We start from the raw sequence: 18,145 nt of genomic DNA on the forward strand, positions 1-18,145 counted from the left end.
AGACTCACAATTTGTTTCAATTTTTTTAAAGCTATTTTTTATTTTTTTCCCTGGCTCGCTAATCTTGTTAGGGGACAAAATCGCACTAGTATGTTCTGCTTTACGGACGGATTACCCGCCCCTGCTGGGAGTGACGTGATCTTGTCCTGGTTGAATTATTTAAATTGTTTCCCTTTGTCACAATACGTTTCACAAAACATCCTTTCCTCCTCCTCCCTCCCCCCCCCCCCATACTCTTAATAACCGTGTTTCCGTGTCTTCATCCCCCACTGTCTTGATCACAATGAGTTTCACAAAACAACCTTCACATACACATACACATACACATACACCCCCACCCTAAATCCGTAGTCCGTGTTTACGTCCCTCCCCACCCCCACAGTCTTTATTATAAAGTGTTTCACCAAACACCCTCTGCTAACATAACCTAACTCCCGTGTCTCCGATCCCCCCCCCCCCCACCGCTGTTATCACACAGTTTCACAAAACACACCCCCACCTGTGTTTACGTCCCGACCTGTCCCCTCCCCCCCCCCTCCCCGTTCCCCCACTCCCAGTCCAACCATATTTGTCAACAGAGTGTCACCCCCCCCCCTTCGCGCTTCACCGACGTACGTGACAATCAGCTTCACTTCAAAATCTGAACAATCCACCCCCTCCCCTTCACCGTACATATATATGCTAATATTTATTTACAACAGATCATGGTTATTTTTAACATTCTTAGAAATCGCGTATTCGTAGAACAATGAAGATGTCTACACCAATGATACAATTTAATTATTCGTATTTAGACAACGAACATACACATATAGCGATGGCTGGTTTTCTGACAACCTAAAAATAAAGTCCCTGGTTCAAACCCAGGTCAGACTACTGAAATCTACTAGATTAGCCGGGTTCTTGACGGGACAGCTTGGTCGAGTGGTAGAGAGGTTGACTGGTAACCCGAACGTCTCGAGTTCGAATCTCGGTCAGGACTCATGACTGCGGGACATACCTGAGTCCACCCAGTACTGGTGGGTACCTGACTCACTGAGTCCACCCAGCTCTGATGGGTACCTGACTCACTGAGTCCACCCAGCCCTGATGGGTACCTGACTCACTGAGTCCACCCAGCTCTGGTGGGTACCTGACTCACTTAGTCCACCCAGCTCTGATGGGTACCTGACTCACTGAGTCCACCCAGCTCTGATGGGTACCTGACTCACTGAGTCCACCCAGCTCTTGTGGGTATCCGACTCACGTTTAACTATAGGCGGCTGGGCATATCTCTACCCTGCCCCTATGTTGTTCTTATTTATCACTTAAGACAACAAAATCGCGGACACGAATCGACGGTCGCTTAACTGCATCTGTCTTACGGCGGTTAACATGCGACATTATATCGATTATTGTTGTAGATACTGGCTCTCATTATCGATTTTTCCAACGTTTATTTTTCTATCTCCCTGTTATTCAGCTTTCTGTGACGTTAAGAGCTGATTGTGCTCGATTTCAAGTGTCTTTAATAAAATCCTTAAAAAAAACTTTTTAAAAAACCACGTTTTTCTTGTGGACTAAAAAGTAGAAAATAAATTTTCATACATTTGATGACAAAAAACGTGGGTCGGGCAGATGGGTCGGGAAATTTGATGGTGAACGTACCCACGTTTTTTGTCATCAAATGTATGAAAATTTATTTTCTACTTTTTAGTCCACAAGAAAAACGTGGTTTTTTAAAAAGTTTTTTTTAAGTATTTTATTTTCTCCTTTTTAGTCCGTTGCTACACATGAAAAACGTGTTTTTTAAAAAAGTTTTTTATATAGTTTATTATCTAATCACTTGATTAAGTATGACTTGACTAAGTGTTTTTAAATACACGGACTAAAAAAATCTTGAGCGACCGATACGCTTTAAACAGAGAAAGGGTGTAATTTACGTTGCTGGCGTGGAGATCTACTCACGAATCACGTGATCAAATCTCCCATAAACAAACAAATAAACGCGAAGCTGAGTTAAGGAAAAACGTGTTTATGTGTATTTTAGCATGCCCAGCGTACCAACCGTGTCACCGTTAACAATGTGTTACCGTGTCCGTTCTCCTTTTTAGTCCGTTGCTACACATAAAAAACGTGGTTTTTTAAAAAGTTTTTTTTAAGTATTTTATTTTCTCCTTTTTAGTCCGTTGCTACACATGAAAAACGTGGTTTTTAAAAAAGTGTTTATAAATACACGGACTAAAAAAATCTTGAGCGACCAGGATTCGAACCTGGGTTGTCGCGGCCAGAACGCGAAGTACTAACCACTATACGATCACGGCCAGCGCGCTCACATCGATTGGGGCCGAAGTAACTGTGTCAATAGGGCTCAAGTCTTGTCGGTATCTTTAGAAATCATGTCCTCAATTTTATGGTCCTTCGGGCGTAATTAAATTAAGCTAATTACGGTCACTAATTGCTAGTTTTTATGATTGCATCTGAAATTGTTAGGCGAAAGTAGCATGCATGCCAAATTTCAGGTCTCTAGAGCAATCAGAAGTGGGCTAATTTTCGATGTCAATTTTAACAACAAACAAACAAACGCGAAGCTGAGTTAAGAAAAACGTGTTAAAAATACACTTATCTGCGAAGATCATGTGGGCTTTTTTTTTAAAGTAGTAGCAGTAGAGTAACCCTGTTTTTATTACTTGGGCACGATTATACTATACATTAATAGTGAAATTGTAATGGTTATCTCATTCCTGAAATTAATACTCACATTTCACTTCCTATTTCCTTTCTTGGATGTATCTTAACGTCGTTTCTTTACACAAGAGTTTACATTAATGTTGCATTATTTTTTTTGCACTTTTAAGGACATAAAAAGTTAATGTAGTAGACGATCTTCTCTCCCTTCTTTAACCCCCTCCCCCCTATCCCCTCTCCCCCAGTTTAATCAAGGGTTAATTCAAGCGCGTGTTTAAATGTCTATTCCTGGCTCGCGCGCAAAGTTTGAGTTGCCAGGGAAAACAAACTTGCCAGTTTGTCAATCAACATGGCGTTCGGACATCATCAAACTTTTCAGCGCGTCTCTGGCAAGATACACCCATTTTCTTACAACCCCCCCCCCCCTCCCTCCCCTGTACACCCCCACAAAATTCAGTCTGGCATTTGCATCCTTGCTATCCAGTGTGCTTTTCCTCCAATATGGATAACGTATCCACTGGTCCTCAATTAAAGGATTTCATGATAAAATTATACTTAAACTGAGCGTAAAGTAATACGGAGTAATATTGCAAGTCATGTTCTTGTGATGTGTAAATAATATTTCCATGGATGAGTGTGTAGTTACTTTCTTTAATGTGTTAATTAAAAATTTTAATCTAGAAGATAATTTCAATGATTGAGAAATACATTAAATTGTTTTAAAGAGCGTAATTAATTATTAAATGTTTCTTTAATTTCAATGGAGGAAAAAAAATTCAAAATCGAATTCTCAGTTCTAATTGCATCATTGAGATTTTTAAAATCCTAGCTAAGCTTATTATCAGTTTATTTTAAAATTGTAAATATAGCGCTTCGACTAGAAAATGATTGAACAATCAAAACTAAAAGATAATTTTGTCGGTAGCTAATAATACTTTTTCTATTTTTAGATTTACACTTTACGGATTACTAATAAAATACTGTTTCATCTTTTTTTCATATTTACTTAAAAGAGGTATAAATATTGCTAAACAAATAAAACAATGGTTTCAATAAAAATCAGATATAATCGCCGCAATTTGACTGGCGTCACGCTTCGTACTGTGCACACCTCGCCGTGTAACGAACGTGTGTGTTACACCTGACATGACACACCTGGTTACACCTGTCAGCCGCACAACCAGGTCACGCGACACAGTCACACCGGGTAAACCCGATCGATCACTCATTTGTATTGGTTGCTATTAATACATTGTTTTTTTCAAAACTATAATTAGAACTGGGAAATTTTAATTTTTTAAAAACTATATATTTTTTTCATTATCTTAACTATTTTATTAGCACGACAAAGTGACATCATTTTGTTTTTTGCGCTTTAAAATGTTTAACAAAGTGTTTACATTATGTTACGTAAATGCCGTTCCCTCCTCCCTCCCTCCCCTGCACCCAATCTTCCAGCACTCCAGGTCATTGATAAAACATTAGCCGATCCTAACTTCAAATATCAGATCTAAAAATAGACCTCTATAGAATTTGAAATGTGTTCTCTAACGTCGTTTTGAAGCTTTTCTTTAAAAAAAATTTAAAAAAAAGCACATACACTGGAAACTGAAATCGTGTACCTTTGTGTGTTTTTTCTAAAAAGGTACCTGGTGTTTTCTCTGTGTGTTAGGATATTTTCGAAAAGGGAAACATTTCAGGAGTTCCACTGGTTTTTGTAGCCCAACAAGGTTTCGTTCCCGCTACTTATCATGTGTGTGGATTACCGTCTGATTGTTACCGTGTTGATGTCACCCCCAGCAGCCTGCAGACGATAGTTTCTTCTCCCAGCAGACGACAGTTTATTACCAGACGATGTTTGTGAAAAAGAAGAAACCGAAAATTTTGCCAAAATCTCTCGGTTAGTTTTAGGGCTAATTATTTACTAATTATTAATTTAATTATGTTTTTTTCGTCAGTGCCTTCATCTACTAACCAAAGTTTATATGTGCTTTATAAAAATAATTTGTTTTTAAGATTTAAAGAACACGTTTCTTTATGTTTTTAATGCAAATGAAAACACATCCATCGCTTTTGTTCACGCTTTATTTTAGTTTTAGAGAGAAAAAAAATAACTAAGATATTTTTTTTTTTCAAAATTGTTCTTTCATTTTATAACAACCACTAAATTTATTACTTTTTTTTTCATTATTTATGGCAAGGTTTTGTATATTAGTCTACCCATAGTATGTATGTCAGACTGTTAGCTATTGACATCGATAATTAGCATATTCAAATTTCTCAAGTAGTGTGTTTTACCCTCCAAATTTGAAAAGAAATCTGGCCTCGTTATAGATCTTGGGGAGAGTTTGTCAGGCTAACAGTGAGGGTGCTGTTGGTCTCGCTTGAGTGGCCAGCAAACATGGTTTAGGGGTGGGGGTGTGAGAGGGGTAAGGATAGGAATGATTGTATTAGAAAAAAGTTAGGATTTCAAAATTTAATCTGGGGTGTGGTGGGGATCAATTTTTTTTAATGGGTGGTTAATAACTGGTAGCTTTGATTATGAATGAGGAAGAATAAGCTGCTAGTTAGTTTAAAGCCCTTTGTAGTATATGATCGCTCACCCGTATCATTGTGTGGTTAGCGTGTGATCGATCTATTTCAATTATGGGCCTTTAACCCTGAGAGTTGCAGACCTTTAAAAGACTTGGGTTGATCTCTATCATTGTACACGTGGCAAATATGGATCGTTCACCTATTATATAAACTAAGGTTGGGTTGGGATAGTGGTTTGTAATTCTGTTATTTGAAAAAAAATTAGATTTTGGTTAATTTAGATATTAGTTGTAAGAAGATACCTCAAGACTTTTTAGCAATGTGGCCGCGCTGTACAATAATTGTTTAATGGGTTTGCATGTAAGTATGGTTGTATTATGTTGTTATATTTGTTGTTGTATTATATTTATTACATATGTACTTGTATTATGTTGTTAAATTTGTTGTATTATATTATGAAATACATGTTTGTATTATGTTTTACGCTTGCTATGCGTACCTTAAAAGTGTACTTAAGTGATTACTTAATGCTGTTTCTTGTGCTGTATTTGTATTATGTTATTACACGTACTTCGCGTGTATTATATTGCTACTTATGTGGCTTTATTACTTTGTTCTGTATGTTGTGGTTGCTATATTGTGATTGTTTGTATGTATTGTGGTTGCGACTTTCTTGTCAAAAAAAAACAATATAAAAAACATCAACCATCTTTACATGTTTCACATATTTAATTATCAAAGTTTAAATTTATCTCATTGGGTGTGTGTGTGGGGGGGGGGGGGGGGGGGTTGAAAAGGGAGATTACTTTAAATTGTTGTATGCTTTCCCATTTGTTTATTTTTCTCTATTCTCCCTTTGTAACTCTCTTCCCCGCGTGACTTTCCTACTCGGTTGCCTCCCTTACATTGGCGTTTTCCCCATCACTTGCGTTTCCTACATAGAAATGATAAAATCATTCGAGTTCCATGGTCATGGTGCAGCAATTCAACGATTTTTCTAGAAGTTTCGTTTTATGACATGAATTTGTCATTTATGGGGTAGAACTCGACTAGGTGGGTGAATATTTAATGAGTCGTCAAATGAAAAAACAATACAGATCAAATTTTTAAAGTAATGGAAAAAACGATGCAAAAAAAAGTGTTTTAAATGATAAAACAAAACAATTAAATTTAAACTTATTTTAAAAATAAAAATAAAACATGACTTAAAAGATATGTTTTGTTTTTCAAAAAAAAAAATAAAAAAAATTAACATATATACTAAAAATATATTAATAATATATTAATATATATAAAAATATATTAATAATTTATATTTCATGTTTTGAAAATGATTTAAATTATATGTACGTGAAAATCTTCTATGATTCGACATACTTTTGTCTTAAATTTGAATGGATTCCACCTGAGTGATAGAACTACATCAAGGATTTGAGTTCAGGTGTAACTGGGTTTGGGCTAGGTCTGTAGTTAGTTTCGAGTTATATCATTACTGTGTGCACACACAAGTTATGGCTAAACACAGAGTGCCGTATTTCCTTTGTAAAGGTTAATTGATTCACCAGTTCATTAAGTAATTAATCCTTCGGAAATAGGTTGACGAGGGTTTGGGATTATGACAAGTACTTAAACAGGCCACGTCATCCAGATCACAAATTGTGTTTTCTTTCATGTTTTTGTGTCATAAAATTTAAACATAACAGACACAAATACCAAAGAGGGTTTTATCAGCATAAGGAACTGATGAAAAGGTCATACACCCCCCTACATGTTCCAAAATCCACTACCCAAACCTATGTTTCCCGCACCTCCATGCCCCCCCCCTCCCTCCGATGGTTTCAACCCACACATCAATACTCCCCCACACCCCATATGTTGCCACACCTCCACGATCTCCAGTTTTCTGCCACGCCCCACCATATTTCCTCTACCCCCAAAGCCCCCCCCCACCCCCACCCCCGCCCATCTACTCCCTCCATTACTCTCCCGATTATTCCCCTTCATGCATGTGATGGGTGAGCACCCAACCATGACAGTGTCTCTGTGATCACGTGATGCCGTGTCAGCCATTCATGTCAATGATTTGACCTGGGTCAAACATGCAATGCAGGTATTGATTGATGTCCTAGTCGGTGGCTGGGCTGATTCGTTGTGCATAGCGGGCAATCGACTGCGAAGCTAAATCGGGGGGGGGGGGAGTAGTGGTGGATAGCTCTATGGGTGGACAGACAGACAGACAGGGAACGACAGACCGACTGACAGACAGACAGACAGACGGACAGACGGACAGATGGACAGACGGACATACGGACATACGGACATACGGACATACGGACATACGGACATACGGACATACGGACATACGGACATACGGACATACGGACATACGGACATACGGACATACGGACATACGGACATACGGACATACGGACATACGGACATACGGACATACGGACATACGGACATACGGACATACGGACATACGGACACACGGACATACGGACGGGTAGACATACAGACAGACATAGAGACGGGTGGGCGGATGGTAGATCGACGGAGGGGCAAACTAATAAATCGTGAATCGATTGATTACTTGACTGAATGAACTGAGACAATGTGTAAAACCTTTAGGTTTTCACTGACACTAACAGAACTAATGATTCTTGACTTCAAAGACTAAAGAAATTGCGATGGGCCTCAATATATCATAAGTGCTAGTGCTATACAGAACTAATACGAAATCAAACGTGATCTATATCATAACATATTGTCAGCTTAATTTAGCAAACACAATTTAAATATCATTAAATTGCTTTGACACGCTGTAGGGCGTAGGCTATAGGCCTAGAGTAAAAAAAAAATGTCATAAAAAAACGTTTTAATAACAAGCTTTTATGTAATAATGCTCTAAAAAGTAGAAAATAATTATACACTACTATTTAAATTACTATAAAAAAAGGGTGGGCCACTTTAGTATCTATTGGATAACTTTACTAATATTTAGGAAGAGACCCACGCTTCTTTTTAATAGTAATTTAAATAATAGTGTATAATTTTTTTTCTACTTTTAAGTGCATTATTACATAAAAGCTTGTTATTAAAACGTTTTTTATAAAATTGTTTTTAGTACTTTCATGTTTTTATTTACAATAGGGCTTGTAAGTAGGTCACCATCTCCTTATCATACTAGCCAGCTAGTATTTTTCAAACCAATTGTGAATTTGTTTATTAAATCGGTAAATAAAGAAATAAAAGTTACTTACGCTATTGTTAAGTTATTTAAAATCGTAAAAACTGATAATGATAGTTTTAGAATTCACCTGACCCTGGATAACCAGATTTCAGATTTTAAGTAAGAGAAGCAAAGAGACTTACAAGCCTTATAGAGTTACATGACTAAAAACCATTGCGCGCCTATTGAACGTGATGACGCACTATTGAACGTGATGACGCGTGCGGAGTAGTTGGATAGAACTACCTACAAATTTGGTCAAAATTTTAATTAATTCATAAAAAATTAATTAGGCATCCAATTAAGTCAAATTTAATGTCATGTTGCATTGTCTTCATGTCTTGACCCACGCTCCAACTACGAACCGTATCTGTCAGTTAGAAGTGCCAGTAATTTTGCTCGGGCGTTTCGATCTAAAGACAGATAGACTGACGACGACTGACGACAGAAGAAGTGAATTAAATAAAATTGTTTTTTTTTGTTTTTTTTAAGCTTTATTTTCAAATTGAAATATATACATCAACATATACAAATGTGTGTGTGTGCTTAGTATTTAACATAATTCAAACATTAATAAAAATTATCATTACATGAACAATAATAATCATTAAAAAAGTTTTAAAAAACCCACGTTTTCTGATTGAACTAAAAAGTAGAAAATAAATGCTATACATCACAATAATGCAAGCGATCACTCTACTATAAGCGATGAAAAACGTGGGGCGCCGTGATTTTCTTACAGTTTCTAATACTGTTGACTCTCTACAAGCTCCCTAATAAAAGTCAATAGTATTATCTAATCAATAGTAATATAACTTTTACTTCGGCGCCCCACGTTTTTGATCGCTTATAGTAGAGTGATCGCTTGCATTATTGTGATGTATAGCATTTATTTTCTACTTTTTAGTTCAATCAGAAAACGTGGGTTTTTTAAAACTTTTTTAATGATTATTATTTTCTACTTTTTAGTCTTTGTCTGTTTGTTTGCATTAAAATCTTGCTATCGATTTTATCTTTTCACTTTTTTTTTTTGGTAAAAGAAGACAAATACTCACAAAGGACGAACACCAAGAGTTACACCAGGCATGACACGCCCTCGCGAGTAAACCATTGACCATCACCATTCTACTTCCTTTGTAAACAAACACCGCGTGACCACTACTGAGCCAATCGCGTGCTTGCTCCTTCAGTAAGCCAGAAGAGGGAAAGTACTGTTGTAACCCCGGTGTGTTTGTGTATTGTTATCCCAAAGTCGAATGCGGTATAAAAGGTTGAGTGAATGATTGTCAGAGGTTAGTTGATAGCGGTTAGGACGAGGGCTGGTCTGTTGTGTGTAAAGAATTAAGACGGAAAGAGGTTAGTAAGACAACTCGTAAAAAGACAACTCGTAATAAAAAACAGAGAAAGCAAGTTAAAGAAAACGTGGGAAAAAAACACGTTGTGTGAATACGTTACTGACTAGAACACATAGATTTGAACCCGTGTCGAGTGGGATAGCAATCGTGTGCCCAACCACTCGACCATATCGTCTCCCCCAAACTGGCCTACCTCCTGTAAGTTTAAACTCGGTTCAAGCTAAATTCTCTGCCCCTAAGCCTGTGGCGACATGTGATCGTTCGCTTCACTGCGCGCGAGGTACGCGTCGCTGGTTTTTTTTCTAATGGCTAGCAGAGGAGAATTATATATATAGATTATATAGCGGTCTAAAATGCTCAATAAAATGTTTCCATTGATCAATTTAGTAATAATAACAATTGAATATTCAATGGTCATCCAAAAGAAAGCTTCCCTGAAAATTTCAGCGCGCTAGCTAACTGGGAAGTGCCAGAAATTTCGATCGCAAGATTTGATTGGAAAGACAAACAAACACACAAACAGAGAAAGCAAGTTAAAGAAAACGTGGGAAAAATATGAACATTACTAAAAAAGATCAACAATTCAAATGAAGATAATTAGCAATAAAGAAATAAAAACAATAAAAACTTGTTTTTTTTTTACCATGAATATTTTTACAATGTAAACAGCGTGAGAAATTAATAGAAAATATTAACAATATGTAAATAAAAGATAGAAAGCGAAATACAGAGATGCATAGTGGATTCTCAGTGCCAGCGTTAGGGGGTGGCAACGGGGCGGCCGCCCCAGGCCCCGCGCTTGAAGGGGCCCCGCGCTTCAGCACCGCCATTGTTGTCTGAATTAGTTTGTAAATTTAAATAATCTTTGCTGTATTGAATTTGAAAAAAAAAATGGCTGAAATTGTTGATTGTTATAAACTGAGGCCAAGGCTGATGTTAGTGAGTTATCCCCTACATGACCTGGGACAGACCGTCATTCTATACGAAGACATTAGTGTCACACCTCGCTTAGTGTCGACTCGCTTTTGACCTGAGGTGACTGGTGATGGCGGTTGCGAATTAGCCCCCGACCTGACATGGGAAGTAAAATCAGGAAAACACGTAATGAGATACCCCATTGTATTCTGACCGATGAAGTGAAAATGATTCTGACGAAAAAAAGTAATTCCCAATGATCGTAAAAGATATATACGATCCGGGTAATTGGGAACATGTATCAACGATGTCCCAAGACAGGTTATGCGGCCTGTCGATTCTGTCAATAGAAAAAGACATTGCCTCCAATTTGGACTATGATGATATAATCAAGGAATTTTCCTCACGAAAGGCAAAAAAAGTAGATCTTCGTTTGTGAACGTACTAGTAAGATTTACATAAATAAACATTAATGTAAAAAAATCAAGTTTGAAGCCGAAGTTCATCGTCTCTTTAATGCGTGTCTCTAACTTATATCTGTTTTATTTTTTTTATTTTTCAAACAAAAAGCTTTAACAGAAACAAGCAACGTTTCAAAAGCACTTCTAAGTGAACACATTATTTGTTAATCAGTGTCTTAATGACATTGATAAGCAGCTTAAAAATACCATATATATCGTTATAAATATTAATTCGCGTTGAGAAGAAAAAAAACCGCCTCACTGTACATGTTTTAGACACCAATGGAAAAATATAAGGCCCCGCGCGGATGGTTAGCCCCAGGCCCCGCGTACCCCTAACGCCGGCTCTGTGGATTCTAATTGGATACCAAATGGGTTGAGGTTGGTGTTATCTTTTGTTTTTTGGAAAGAAAATTATTCCCCTTTAGGCCAAACTTAGCGGCGGCGGCAAGCCGTGTTCTACTTACTACGACACAAAAGACATGTGACACTGCAAAATGTTTGTAATAATATGACTGGTGACTTTTAGTTTCTGTATAATAACGTTAATAAGTATAAATATTTAAAGTATCATAAGTAGAATTTGAATTATCACTGTATTTTTTAACATAATTTTGTTTCGAAAAAAAAAATACTTTTTATTTTACTAATTTTAGCTCATTGTTTTAATTTTCAAATAGTATTTTATTAAAACTATTTTAGCTGTTTGATCCTAGGGGAGGCAAATTATTTTTAAAATTATTAATTTCAAAAACAGAAAGTAAAATCATGGTTACCTCCCTTATGCCACAATTCGAATTTACCTATAACAAAAAAAATACTATGTAACTTTTTTAAAATAACAAAATGGAAACAACATCTCACACTTTTAAGTCTACTTTGTACTCAATTAAAATATTTTAAAACAAATTACGACCAATGGCCTTGCGAGTCTCCATGGCAACTGTATATCTGTATCTGGCATGTGTGAAATTAAAACTCCGCTTCATTCGATTTAAATTTTTTTTTTAAATTATGGTGGAGTTTACAGCCACTTAACATCCTTTTAATTTTCATAACTATTGCTTATTTTTCTCATGATTGAGGTTCATTTTTTAAAAGTAAAATTGAAGTTTATTTATTCTGTGTGGTGGGTGGGAGACGAATATAAGTTCTTTCGCTGTCTGACCCGTAAATGTCAGAGTTCTTTCCCTTATTGTGGTGTAGTCCTATTTTCAAGTGGAACAATTCGTACTTTTGAAATCACAAAATAAAATTGTCGTTCGTTTTATTAAGAAAAAAAACGGATTTAACATGTGTTGTTTTATAGATGGAAACAGGGTGGCGGATTAAGAGGTGGGCTGAGTAGGTTTTAGGTCAAGGATCTCCAAAGTCTGGGCCCAAAAATGTTGATACATAATAATACATTAGCAGTTAACGTGATATATAGATACAATTACTTTTTTTTTTGCTGTTTAGCTTGGTTAAGCTCAATTCTTTCAAACTACGGATTATTTTGTTGACCTATATGTAGTGACTGAGCTAGCGTATATTTCGCATCGGTTTTATTCACCTTGTAGCCGAGAACTTTACTCCGACATATTTCTGTACAAAGCTTCAGTATCGTTCTACATAATTTGTCCTACCCGACAATAGTCCTGCTAAATAAAATTATCTTTTTGGACTTATTTCTGGTCATTATATTTGTCCGAGAGGACATACCTCAATCCACAATATAATTGTCCTTAAGGACAGTCAGTAGTCCTGTTCAATACTAGTGTCCCCACTGTCCGTCAATAGCTCTGGTACTACGTGTAACAAATTTTAAAAATAGTCCATAATATTTTAGCAACAGTCCCAGTATTAGACCGGTATTAGAAAGGTAACGCTCTAAAATTATCATTTTTAAAAGCACACACATCGATGTGATCTCATCACGAATTCACTATTAAACCAACTATTATAGTCTTAATTTTTTGTGTGAACTTTAACACACATTCAACACAAAGACACAAGTTAACTTCCCTTTGTAAGGGGAAGTAAATCCTGTTACTGTTGACTTATTTTCTGATTACTCCATAAACTCATTATATTTTGTCTCTTAACAATGCTTAAAACTATAAATCCTTGTGTATTCTTTTTTTTACATTAGATGATGTACATACATTAAGACAATTTATTTCCTTGTTGTTTTTTAGCGGAAAATGACGGATTTCCGATGGCGGCGACAGCAGAGGAGATCCGCGATTTCGACAAGTCTCTGTTTCAAGGGAGGCAAGCTAAGCCCAAAAAACCTTGGGGGAGGTCACTCTCCGATGCTGCCTCATTCAAGCAGTTTCGTCGACTTCCGGGTGAGTGTCAAAAGGTTACATAACAGTTAAAGTTAAAGTAGTATTTTATTATTGTTTAAACCACAAGCAACTGTTAAGGAGTTAGCAGTTTAAAAATGGAGGGCGAGAATTTATCAGGTAGTAGTGTAATCTATGTGTGTGCAGCGTCGCTTTTGTGTGTCTTGCATGTGTTAAAATACATCGTATTATCCTACTAAAGCAATAAAATTCTGCGCATAATTTGTTTACAAAGCATTTCAAAACAAGGTTAAGCTTAGGATAACGATAAAGTGAGATTTCGTCCAAATCTTAGAAAAAATAATTCTCACTTAATTGTTTTTCTTTAATGTAAACGCCTTTATTATATTTACATAAATAAAAAAAATATGCTTAAAAAGTACAAAATAAATTTAATTAGACTACATATTGCACATTTTACTTAATTTTGTCCAGATTTATTTTTTAAATTCTAACTCTTTCTTCGAGATAAGTAAAACCTTGAGCTCTCACTTATGGAGAATATATTCCCTTTCATAGGGAGTTTATTGATAGTGTACGTTCTATACCATAATACAAGACGTAGGTTCAATTTTGAGCATTTTTACACTCATTGTTTTTCACAATTGATCCTTAAAATAACCAAAGAGATTTTTTTTAACTATCAAAATTACTCATTGATCAAGTCTAAGACTGTGTTAGTGTGTCTGTGTATATCCGCTTAAGTGTATGTGCCTACGCATGCGCATACGTGTGTTTGGGCGTTGATAGCTGTTTTAGGCAATAAAAAAGTTTTAGCTTATTAAATCATTTTTAAATACACTATATTGTGACTATATATATATATATATATATATATATATATATATATATATATATATATATATATATATATATATATATATATATATATATATATATATATATATATATATATAACCTATAACCTCTTATTCTTGTCAGACTAAACAATAAGCTGATTTGGATTTTAAATATGAATTAGCTAAAACAACGCATACATAGCAAGTTTTTTTTTCATTTCTAAACTTTTAAAATCTCGATTTTGTTCCTTTCTTAAAACGTTGGGTACTGTGTTCGTTAATTGGATTGTTATTTCCTCTAAAAAAACAATTTATTCTTCAGATTTTTTTCTTCACTTTTTTAAATGTTGCACTAACCAAAAGTCGACAAAGTTTATTCTTGGCCGATAAATATTTATCCCCCTTCCCCCAACCCCTACCTATTCCTCAGCCTACAGAGGCAGCAGTGCTTTAAGTCCTATGTAAGGCAAATCAAGTCCTTTGCCCGCATCTGTGTTTTATTTCGTTTATTTAAACGTTCACTTTTTATCTTTTGAAATCAACATGGCTGGTTAACTTTAGGCGTGCGGTTAACTTTTGAATTCCTACAGCTGGTTAACTTTCGCGTGCTAGGAGTTAGGGTTCCTGATCTTAAAGTGGAACCCAATAGAAAACTAGAATCGTTTTTTATTTGTTGTGTTTGTGTTTGCCTTTCACGTGTAATTTACAGCGTCAGTTTGCCTTGCCATGTTCGCTTTAGTATTACCATGTTCATAATCAGCTTGTGAGGACTGATACAGATTTACAATAGTAATTCTTCTTTCTGACAATTAGGAAGTCATGTTATTGAAGTTCCTAGTCTAAAAATGAATAGGGAGGGGTATTATACACATATATATTATATATACGTATATATATATATATATATATATATATATATATATATATGAACAGTACATCATTACACTCTGTCATTCATCTACCTCTCCCATGTCATTCCCCCTCCCACTCGGCTGTTACTCAACTTTTATTACACTACTGAGTAATGTCCCCTGCAAAAACGTTGCAGTATGGCTTTACCTTTTGTTGATTACAAACGCACGCTAATCCTAACACAAAACCTGACCCTAACCGTGAAATAATGTAAATGTTAGGGTTCGTTCTTGGGCTCGGGTTAGAATTAAGGTCAGCGTTACGGGTAAATTAGAGTTAAGAAATACTCTTAATCGAATAATTCAATTCAAACGCTAGTAAGCAAAGTACGAAATGCAATTGAATTCCATAATCTGACGCCCATTTTAAACATTCTATACAATACCGTATCTCTCCATCCCTCTATATCTTGATCGATAATCTTGATGGTGGAGGGAGGTAATTACCATGGGGGTAAACTATCTGTGAGGTAACTGATCTAGGGGTAATGTCCAAGATGCATATTACCTATAGCCTACATCTTATATACTAGTAGTAAAATATATCTATACTTTCACTGCTAAGCACGCATGAAGAATAGGAAGCGCCATACTGTAAAAGTCTAAACTAAAAACATATGTGCAATATATACAACAATGCTTTTGGCTTAAAAACGATACATGATACATAACTAGATCAAACTGTAATCACTCTGATATCATATGATTATTTGAACTTCCTTCTATGAAGGTCAAGGTAAGGGATTTAAGTTCCTGAACACCTTTAATAAAATACAATTTGGAAAAAAAATCGATAGGATCAATACAAAGTAACGATTTCAAAAAACCTCAGTGACTTAAATAAATCGGTGAGATCAATCAATCAATTGAATCTACAGTTCAATAAAAGAGAATCGAACGGAACAGGAAGAGAAAAGCGTCAGTAGTGATCAGCCATTGAAATCTTTGTAGATACACTCTCTCGGCTAGGTACAGAGTTCAAAGGTTCAAAGTTCAATTAAGTGTAGCCTTTTCAATGCTTATCATTTCTTACCCCATTTCTATTACTATTACATCTGTCCTGTTACCATTAGCCCTGTTAAAATTATATGTGCCCTAATACTACTTTCTCCGCCCTCTTACCATTACATCTGCCATCTTACCATTACCTCTCCCCTGTTACCATTACCTCTGCCCTGTACCATTAAACCGGCTCTGTTACAACTACATCTACCCTGTTACCGTTATTCCTGCCATTGAAAGCGAGGTTTCTATCAGGTTAGTTAAGAAAACATTTTTTTTTTTAAATTCAGTATCTGAAAGGGAGGTAGCCTGCTGTTCCAATATCCATTCTTACAGTATGGTGTAAAATATAGCGAAGGTATGGAGGTGGGTGGGGGAGAAGATGGAGGGGGGGGGGTTCCTGCCAACGGTTTTAATGAAAATAAAATTGTATATATATATATATATATATATATATATATATATATATATATATATATATATATATACAATTTTATTTTCATTAGGTTCTGTAAAATGTTAGACGAGTATATAGCGTGCGCTCCCCAGTTTCTATTTTTGATACTAGTGTGTTCTACCCTTCAGTGAGTAACAGCGTGTTGAGTGTGTAATGTTTTAAGTAGGGCTACCAGGGCTACACATATTTTGACCTTTAGAATTTGGTATCTAAAAATAACACGAACCCTAGAGGTGTAGACTTAGTAGGTCAAGTATTTCATTAAAATTCAGTCATTTTAAAACCCTACAAAACTGGAACTCTTTCTAAACGTAATTTTAATTAATAAAATAAACGTCAGATTCGGGACAGACAGAATATCCCCTACCCCCCAACCCCCCAACTCCCAAAACTTCTAAGATAAAGGGACAAAATTTCCAACACCCCCCCTACTCGCTATTTGAAAACTGTAAAACTGTCCTCCACGCCCCCCATGATTGGGTGACGTAATTCCCAGACTGGTCTGTGATCGTTGCATGGAGTCAGATCGTCACGTGACCCTACCGACCCGTGTAAAGGTTAATTAATTCAGCACTCAGTGGACGAGTCGTAGTGCAATACAGCGGTTGACAATTTTTATAAACCATTTTTTTCACTACAACCACAAACACGCAAAGACACACATACACACCCCCCCACACACACATACATATATATATATATATATATATATATATATATATATATATATATATATATATATATATATATATATATATATAATGTATTTATAAAAGCTCCATAATGAATGTATGACGGCTAACCCGAGAATCTTTTGAGATGGTAACTTAAACAGTATCTAGCACTTTGGAGTGTGTGTAGACCATTTAACAAAGTTTATCTTAAACATTTATTCCCCAAATTTCTTGTCATGTTAGCTTATATTCAATTTGTTTAGCAATTATTTGCATTTAGCATACTGTTTGCTAAATTTCTTTTTTCTAATTGTTTTAATAAGTAATTATTATAGTTATTTCCCCTTACAAAAAAATCTTTTCTCAACCGTTTTCCAGCAAATTTTAAAATTTTCTTTTAATTACACATGAGATGAGGAGGGCGGGGTTGTATTACAAGTCACGTGATAGGGGTAACCATATTTCTGCGTTAGCTATTGTTCTAAGATTTGATCTTTTAATTTCCTTAAGTTCCGTCTTGAAGATAAACATAAATTATTATTTTTTATATTTATGTTTTGCGTATGTGAGTGCATGGGTGAGGAATTAGAAAAACATGTGCAGAGAAAATAAAATGACTGTATCAACAAGAGCTGAACGGTGTTAAAACAGGTTAGATAACTCTCACGTTAAAACAGGTTAGATAACTCTCACGTTAAAACAGGTTAGATAACTCTCACGTTAAAACAGGTTAGATAACTCTCACAGAATCCTGTGGAGTTGTTAGAGCTATGTTTCATAATGTCTTTTTGCGGCATTTTTTCGGTAAT

General features: G+C 35.7%; 1 protein-coding gene across 1 annotated transcript in view; it reads left to right on the forward strand.

Annotated features, from left to right (window-relative positions):
- Nucleotides 1-18,145, forward strand: part of LOC131937317 (FYVE, RhoGEF and PH domain-containing protein 4) — an 89,730-nt gene that overhangs the window by 21,060 nt on the left and 50,525 nt on the right. The window contains exon 3 of the mRNA XM_059294616.1: nucleotides 13,343-13,495. Coding sequence (XP_059150599.1) covers nucleotides 13,343-13,495 — 153 coding nt within the window. The remainder of the gene's footprint in view (nucleotides 1-13,342; nucleotides 13,496-18,145) is intronic.

Source organism: Physella acuta, unplaced genomic scaffold, assembly GCF_028476545.2.
Source record: "Physella acuta isolate Inbredline_101_S28 unplaced genomic scaffold, ASM2847654v3 ptg000207l, whole genome shotgun sequence".
Taxonomy (NCBI): domain Eukaryota; kingdom Metazoa; phylum Mollusca; class Gastropoda; family Physidae; genus Physella; species Physella acuta.